Consider the following 8,849-nt stretch of genomic DNA (forward strand, 5'->3'; position numbering starts at 1 on the left):
CTCTCTCTCTCTCTCTCTCTCTCTCTCTCTCTCTCTCTCTCTCTTTCTCTTTCTCTTTCTCTTTCTCTTTCTCTTTCTGTCTCTCTTTCTTTCTCTCTTTATCTTGCTTTATCCCCCGGAGGCCAGAAAAGAAAGAAAATGGAGGCGCCCATCTTCTCTTGTGACCCAGAAATGCGTTCCTTTCTGTTCATTCTCACCATTTTCTTTGTTATTCCACCTATAAATAATGTGGACCCTGGTAAGACTTTCACTAGTACCTCTCATAGAAATGTTATTGTTCGTGGCTAAAGTGTCTTATTTTTCTCTGAAGGGAGATAATAATAATAATAATAATAATAATAATCTACCAGCAGCCTAGATACCAGCTTCTCATACGTACCCAAAAGTACCGTGAAATTGTAAGTTGTTGTGGCATACTTAGGTCCATCTAGCTCAGGAACCAGCTGTGGTCAAACCCAGGTCTCAAGGAAGATTATTTAACGTCACAACCATGCCATACATTTAGAGCAGTCTGATAGCTTTTTATTTATTTCATAAACTATACTGATTGATTATAAGAAAAGAAAACCTCAAAGTGGTTTAAAGAAACAGTTGTTGCTGCTGGGTTTTTTATGCTTCTTTTGAATAGATTCCAGGAAGACTTTGAATTATCCCACTATTTCTGTTTGTTCTCAATTCAGCAACAGGCCTTGCTCCCCTTATTTCCATCGAAGGCTATCAGGACAGGGGGATCCGAATAGTTTGCCGATCCAGTGGTTGGTACCCAAAGCCTGAGATCCTATGGAGAGGTCCCAATGGGAGGCACTTCCCTTCACTGGGACAAAAAATTTCCATGGAGGGCAATGGGTTGTTTGAGGTGCAGAATGACATCATCCTAACAGGAAGTTCAAATCATAGCCTAACCTGTGTGGTCCGGAACAGCTTCCTCAACCAGGAAAAGGAATCAACTATTCATATAGCAGGTAAGCTGTCCAGAATTCTTGATAACAGTGCTGTATTTTGGGGTTGTGGCTCTGTACAAACGATGCCTTCAAAATATATTCTTTCCTTCAAAGAATTCTGGGAAATGTAGTTGGTTAAGGGTCAGGGCTAAACTACAGTGCCCAGAATCCTTTGAGGGAAAGGATGTACTTTGAATGTGCTTTGAAGGTATAAAGGTAAAGGTAAAGGGACCCCTGACCATTGGGTCCAGTCGCAGATGACTCTGGGGTTGCGACACTCATCTCGCTTTATTGGCCGAGGGAGCCGGCGTACAGTTTCCGGGTCATGTGGCCAGCATGACTAAGCCACTTTTGGCAAACCAGAGCAGCGCATGGAAACGCCGTTTACCTTCCCACTGGAGTGGTACCTATTTATCTACTTGCACTTTGACGTGCTTTCAAACTGCTAGGTTGGCAGGAGCAGGGACCGAGCAACGGGAGCTCACCCCGTCGCGGGGATTTGAACCGCCGACCTTCTGATTGGCAAGCCCTAGGCTCTGTGGTTTAACCCACAGCGTTTTAAATTCTCAAGTGATGTGCAGTGAACGAGTGAGGGGAGAAGCCTGAAGTCAACCAACGTTGACACCAACGTATTCTAAAGAGAAGGAACTCGAGAAGAGAACCAGTGAGAACTTCTAGCAGGCTCACTTCCCAACTAGGTCACTAGAGACAGTGGCAGATTAAATTCGCTGTTGAAATGTGCACCAAGATGATTTCATAGGACTGTAGAATTGTAGAGTTGGAAGGACCTTGATGGTCATCTAGTCCAGGGGTAGGCAATCTAAGTGGCCGGATGTGGCCCAATTGCCTTCTCAGTCCAGCCCACAGACAGTCCAGGAATCAACATGTTTTTACATGAGTAGAATGTGTCCTTTTATTTAAAATGCATCTCTGGGTTATTTGTGGGGCATAGGAATTCGTTCAGTTTCCCCCAAAAAATATAGTCTGGCCCACCACATGGTCTGAAGGACAGTGGACTGGCCCGCGGCTGAAAAAGGTTGCTGACCCCTGATCTAGTTCCCCATCCAGGTTGAAACCATACTGGAACCTGCTGAGCCTTGCAAATGTGCTAGCAATTTTATTGCTGCACCCCTTTCTCAGCTCCATGTTACATTTTCATCAGCAGGGAGAGAGAGCGAGAGCGAGAGAGAGAGAGAGAGAGAGAGAGAGATATGGGGAAGACACAGGGACCCCATTTTATTTATTGCCTTTCAGTCGGGTGATTCTCAAAGTGGCTTTCATAATAAACTACCCCTTCCTCTGCAAACTCACAACAGTCCTTAAACCCCTGGCTGACGAAAGTTCTGGGACATATTGCCATTCAGTTCCAGACAGCATCACCCTTGCATATATATATGTACTGGGATGCCATGCTGGATGAAGCAAGTGTTATGTCCGAGTATATTTCAGCAGGGATAGGAAGAAGTGCTATATTATAATATGTTAGATTAAAATCACTTTTGATTCAGGATCTGGGCAATGGTGAGCTCCTACTGCGGCAGCAGGAACTCGTTTGAAGCTCCTCTCAGGATCAGGAATTTCCTGCAGAACAGGAGGCTTATTAAAAGTTCAGTGCTTGAAGGATAGGGAGGGCAAAATTCAGGGCCTCAAGTGTGCAGAACCAGCATGCAGCTCAGAAGGCTATAAAAACCCCTGCAGCGTGATCAGAAGGGGGAGAATGCAATAGCGGGGGGGAGGGGGGGAGGGAGAGGCACTGCCAAATCATTGGCATCTGTTTTTCTTTTATTTGATTCAGAAACCAAGTTTATAACATCGTTGGTAATTTGCTTTGTTTTCAGATCACTTCTTCCCAAAGATCTCTCAGTGGATAGCTGGTTTGTGTGTCTCCCTCTTGGCTCTTCTCGGTTTCATTCTCCTCCTCCTTTACCTGTTTAATATAAACAGTGAGTACCTAGGAAGCTGCGTCATAAAGGTAAAGGTAAAGGGACCCCTGACCATTAGGTCCAGTCGTGACCGACTCTGGGGTTGCGGTGCTCATCTCGCTTTATTGGCCAAGGGAGCCGGCATACAGCTTCTGGGTCATGTGGCTGACATGACTAAGCCGCTTCTGGCGAACCAGAGCAGCGCACGGAAACGCCGTTTACCTTCCCGCCGGAGCGGTACCTATTTATCTACTTGCACTTTGACATGCTTTCGAACTGCTAGGTTGGCAAGAGCAGGGACCGAACAACTGGAGCTCACCCCGTCACGGGGTTTCAAACCACCGACCTTCTGATCAGCAAGTCCTAGGCTCTGTGGTTTACCCCACAGCACCACCAGTGTGTATATGGTGTCATTTTGTGCTTTTGATACCAGGTGGCACTGTGTAGCATCTTCTAGCTCAGTCTGTAGATCAGCAGACTCTTAACCTCAGGGTTGTGGGTGCAGGGGTTTAGACTATATCAGTGTTTCCCACATTTGGGTCTCCAGCTGTTTTTGGACTACAACTCCCATCATCCCTAGCTAGCAGGACCAGTGGTCAGGGATGATGGGAATTGTAGTTCAAAAACAGCTGGAGACCCAAATGTGGGAAACACTGGACTAGATGATCCTTTTGATACTTTTCTACTCTGCAATTCTGTGATTCTAAATACATGGGAGGAAGTCAGAAGTTACAGTTCTGTTCTTATTAGAGAGAGGCTTACAAAATTCTTTTCTAGTCTCGGGACAGGTGTGTATTCACAGGTCTCCTGGAGAGCCAGTGTGGTGTAGTGGTTAAGAGCGATAGACTCGTAATCTGGGGAACCGGGTTTGTGTCTCCGCTCCTCCACATGCAGCTGCTGGGTGACCTTGGGCCAGTCACACTTCTCTGAAGTCTCTCAGCCCCACTCACCTCACAGAGTGTTTGTTGTAGGGCAGGAAGGGAAAGGATGTTAGCTGCTTTGAGACTCCTTCGGGTAGTGATAAAGCGGGATATCAAATCCAAACTCTTCTTCATCTTCTCTTCTTCCTCCAGACAATCTGTTTATTCAGCATTCGTCCTGATTTGTTTGCACAGAGGTTATGCTGAGGTTAGATTTGGAAGAAGCGGCTATCCTTTTCATTATTCATTCATTCATTCAGAAGAAGAAGAGTTTGGATTTGATATCCTGCCTTTCACTCCCTTTCACTCACTGTGATTTGTGCTCACAATGCTATTGGGGCAGTTACATGAGACCCCACTTCAGGACAATTGGCATCTGCAACTGTTTCAGAGCAGACATTCTGCTTTGTTTACAGTCGGGGCATCTAGACAAGGGATGGGGAAACGTCTGACCCACAGGCCAGATTTGCCCCACCAGACCTCCCCATTTGTCTTCCAAACAATGCCCACGGCCCCACAACTGTCATCATATGTGAGTTGAAGTGTGAGACAGGTAGAGAGATGTGGCTGGATTTAACTCCCTGTCAGTTATCTGATGATAACTGCTTGGTCGGAGCGCACAAGAGTTCTATTGGTGTTTCGCAACTTTGACCTGTTGCAGGACCTTAGCCAGACCCAGTTGAATATAGCAGAGCATACGCAGACTTCCGGAAGCAATCAGTTGCAGGCAGGTAGGATGAAGCAGGAACAAGACGCTGCTGCTAGTAACTTGGTTACTTATAGGTGTTTATTATTTGCAGCAGACTCACAAGTTACTATATACGGTACAAGATACAGATACGGATCTTAAACTCTCACTCTTAACAAACTCCAAACGAATCTCTAAGGTCCCATATCTCTAGGCAGAATAACTCCCTCTGCTCAGTCTTCTTGGCCTTCGGCCAACTCTTAATTGCCTTGTGTGAAGCTGCACGTAGGCAAAATCCCAACAAGTTCCCCACTGGGAACTCCCTCGCTGACCCAAACCCAGTAGATAGCAGGAGTCAATGGGGCATGCAGTCCTACTTACTCTTTCTCCCCCCCCCCATCCCCACAGACGAACTTTTACAGGTGGGTGGCAGTGGTGGGAGATAAAGATCAGGTCTGCTGGGCCAAGAATACTTCCCACCTCTGATCTAGGCTAGGATTGTCTTCTTTGACTGAAGGTGGTCTCAGGGCCAGCCTACATAGCTCTGGCCCTAAGTGCTGGGTTTGTTTGTTGAAAAGCAGCCCATGCAGGGTCCCCAGAATGAGAAGCTGTGGCTTTAACTCTTGGCCCCCACAGTGGGCCTAATCCAGATTGTGCATCCAGACTTACAATTTGTATTGCCAAAAAAGAAGAGGTCCCATCTGCTTCAGTCTTGCTCTTAATTAATCATGATACTACAGGAAAATCAGCACACCTTATTCAGACCAGAAACAACGGGTGGCTAGATTGTACACTCAAATGTTTACAGCAGTTATAATTATTTCTTCTTTCCTTTCTCTTCTAGGAAAGCTTTCTGCAGAACTGAGTAAGTCATTCTGCCTCTTTTGAGAAGAAAAAGACATTTAGGTCACAGTCCTGTGCAGAGACAGGCAGTCTTAAGTCCATTAATTTAATAATCTTAACCATGCCTGAGAGTACAATTCTTGTTGTTTACTCAGACGCATATCCCACTGGTTTCACTTAGCTTTACTCCCCAGTAATTGTGCATAGAATTGCACTGACTCTGTATTGGACTGTGGCCTTAAAAAAAAAAAAAGGGGGGGAGACTATTTTAGTAAAATTAGGTTGTTGTTTTTAAGTAGACGTGAAAGTTTTGTTCAGTTCAAGCCAATAGCAAAACTGATGGCTGAAACAACACATGCAGCTTGAGTGGGTAAAAATAATTGATTCAGAATTTCCACTGTAAAAGGTATTTCAAAAACCTTTCCCCAGTTTAGAATAAGGTTTGTTAGGTAGCAAAACTGCCAACTCTACACTAACAGTGGCACCCACCCTGTGGAACGCCCTCCCACCAGATGTCAAAGAGAACAACAACTATCAAACTTTTAGAAGACATCTGAAGGCAGCCCTGTTTAGGGAAGCTTTTAATGTTTGATGTATTACTGTATTTTAATACAGTATTTGGTTGGAAGCTGCCCAGAGTGGCTGGGTAAGCCCAGCCAGATGGGTGGGGTATAAATAACAAATTATTATTATACCATTATTATTATTATTATTATTATTATTATTATTATTATTATTATTACAGGACACTGGGTGTTTTCTCTCCATGTTTCCAAGAACAGGTGAAATTCATCAAATCGGTTCCTTTTTTTAAAAAAGTTTGAATTATAGGAGGGGGCTCTCCCCATGCACATATTCAACATCGTTTTCCCTATAGAATCCTTGGAACTGTGGTTTGTTTAATGGTGCTGGGAATTGAAGCTCTTGAGGGAACTACAGTTCCCAGAACTGCCACAAAGCACAGACACTCTCTGTACAATGTCCAATGGCCTACTCTGAGGCAAAATAACCCAGGATAGTCTAGAAGGGCCCATATCATTTAATGGCACCAAAAACTATTCAGAACAGGCTTCAGAGGAGGTCAGCACACCAGAAGATAAGGCAGTCAGTACATCTCCTTCAGATGGTACCTTGTCTTGTGCCAGGCCTACATAGCTGTCAGCACTGAAATAGTATTGGTGTTTTTTATGCGTAAAGCACCCAGAGATCAAGATTTTCCATATCAATGTTAATTTGTCATTGTGTGGTTGCTTTTAGGTTGGAGGAACTTGGTGATGCCAATCAAAAAAGGTAAACGGCTCTCCTGTTTTCGTATGCGTGTCACAATGCATTATTTCAGGCATGAAATCTGTCGCCACTCCCTGATGCTGAATTTTTGACATTAATTGAGGACGCAATAAAACTACCATGGTGCGGTTGAGTGGGGTGGGGAAGGAGAACCTGTGAGGTGACAATCTTTCGCGTGGTGAGATTTAGGACTCACCATGTGATGGGAATCTGGTGTTATCCATTCGGGTCACGTTTTTTTATAGTGACTTCAGAAGATTCTCAACGGTTACGGGAATCTTTGTTTGTTTGTTTATCAAGATTTATATACCACTTGATTTGTTTGTTTTTAAAGAACAAGAAAACCTCTAAGCGTTTTACAAACCTTGATATCCTCCATTAATTGTTACTGGTGCCACAGAATACCTGTTCTGCATCTGAAATAAATAGATATTTTAGTGTGGTGGCACCTGTTGATACCCCTGTACTCTTTTCGGCACCTGCCAAAAACATTTTTGCTTCGACAAGCCTACTCAGGTATTGGAATGCTGGTGTGTTTTTAGTTTGCTGCTGGTTTCAATTTTTTGAATGCTCAGATAAGTTTTGACTAAAGATTTTATTGTTTCCTTCTTTTCGTCAACCCGAGGGAATTTTATTTTTATTTTTTTACAATCAAGCAGTGTATCAACCATATGAAATGAATGAACCAATTTAAGGAAACACTGCTGCTGTGGAGAAATTTCAAATCTCTAGGGGGGAAAGGCGATTCTTCCACTTGACTGCCAGATAGTATTACCGGTGCATAAAGTTGACGCGTGAGCATCTACTCTTGGGTGAATTCTTTTAATTCAAACTTGCAGCAGAGTTTCTTCTTACAGAAAATCTTTATTATTTACACAAATTTACACTGGTCAAATAAAACAACATAATTCCTTCTGCTCTATCCATCCGACTCTGAGATTCAATTGCTCATTTTCAACTTTGTTCATTTACACACTGACTCTGACCTTTAATGACCACATGCCCTTAATAGAGGCTCCTGTTACGAGATTTTTCTGTTGCCTAGCAACCTGTTCAAGACCAATTCTTTCTAGAATATTCCAATAAGTCAAGAAGGCAGCAGGCAGATAGCACGTGCCAGTGCAACTGGTTACGCTGGCCCTCAGCCGCAACACTGTCTGGTTAACACTGATATTGCCTTCCTTCCTTCCGTGACCTCTTTCCTTCTCATCTTCTCCACCCTGCAGCAAATGTAACCCTGGATCCGGACACAGCGAACAACGAGCTCATCCTGTCTGCGGACCGGAAGACCGTCATACAAGGCTTCACGTGGCACAGCCTGCCTGACAGCCCCCTGAGATTCAGCCTCGAGCGCTGCGTTTTGGGAAGCGAGGGCTTTTCCTCAGGAAGGCATTACTGGGAAGTCGAGGTGGGCGAGGAGGGGTACTGGGCCGTGGGGCTGGCAAAGGGTTCCGTGAGGAGGAAGGTGTGCCTCAGCCTTGACCCCAGCGAAGGGATCTGGGCTGTGGAGAAGTGCCGGGTTCAGTACCAAGCTCTCACCGTCCCCGAGACGCCCCTGTCTTTGCGCAAGAGACCCAGGAAACTTGGGATTTTCTTGGACTATGAGACAGCGCAAGTGGCGTTTCATGACGTCAACCACAAGACACCCATCTTCACTTTCCCCTCCGCTGCTTTCGACGGGGAGGTGGTCTTCCCTTTCCTGCAGGTCGGGGTGGGATGCTGGCTTCGACTGTGCCCCTGAGACCTTCCTTTTGTGAGGCTTAATGGGCAAGCAAGGCATGACGCAGCGGACTTGGAAGGCACCTCAAAAGTCATCTCTGCTTATGCACTGTGGATGGGGTGTGTGCATCTATCGTGTTATGTTTTCCTGCGCTTTTAAGTATTTTGTGGGGAGCAGCCTAGAGCAGGGGTAGGCAAACGAAGGCCCGGGGGCCGGATGCAGCCCAATCGCCTTCTCAATCCGGCCTGTGGACGGTCCCAGAATCAGCGTGTTTTTACCTGAGTAGAATATGTCCTTTTACAGTGGTGCCCCGCAAGACGAACGCCTTACAAGACGGAAAATCCGCTAGATGAAAGGGTTTTCCGTTTTGGAGGCGCTTCGCAAAACAAATTTCCCTATGGGCTTGCTTCGCAAGACGAAAATGTCTTGCGAGTTCCTGCGGGTTTTTTCCCTTCCCCCCCTTTTCCTAAGCCGCTTATCAGCTGATCCACTGATAAGCCGCTTATCAGCTGATCCGCTAAAAGCTGC

General features: G+C 45.4%; 1 protein-coding gene across 1 annotated transcript; it reads left to right on the top strand.

Moving 5' to 3' along the window:
* Positions 1-8,570, top strand: LOC307208877 (butyrophilin subfamily 3 member A3-like). Its single transcript, XM_079963899.1, has 6 exons — positions 1-238; positions 681-962; positions 2,780-2,884; positions 5,316-5,336; positions 6,572-6,604; positions 7,828-8,570. Exons 1-6 carry the CDS (start codon positions 139-141, stop codon positions 8,340-8,342), a joined length of 1,056 nt encoding a protein of 351 aa, XP_079820025.1. The 5' UTR covers positions 1-138; the 3' UTR covers positions 8,343-8,570.
* The last annotated feature ends 279 nt before the right edge of the window (positions 8,571-8,849 follow it).

This window comes from Podarcis cretensis, assembly GCF_951804945.1.
Source record: "Podarcis cretensis genome assembly, chromosome: 2".
Lineage (NCBI taxonomy): Eukaryota > Metazoa > Chordata > Lepidosauria > Squamata > Lacertidae > Podarcis > Podarcis cretensis.

Bases quoted from the DNA above. Each gene is read 5' to 3' on its own strand.
- LOC307208877 (XM_079963899.1), top strand. From the start codon at position 139: ATGGAGGCGCCCATCTTCTCTTGTGACCCAGAAATGCGTTCCTTTCTG. The intron at 963-2,779 runs GTAAGCTGTCCA...CTTTGTTTTCAG, and splicing joins ATCAACTATTCATATAGCAG to ATCACTTCTTCCCAAAGATC. The intron at 5,337-6,571 runs GTAAGTCATTCT...GGTTGCTTTTAG, and splicing joins AAAGCTTTCTGCAGAACTGA to GTTGGAGGAACTTGGTGATG.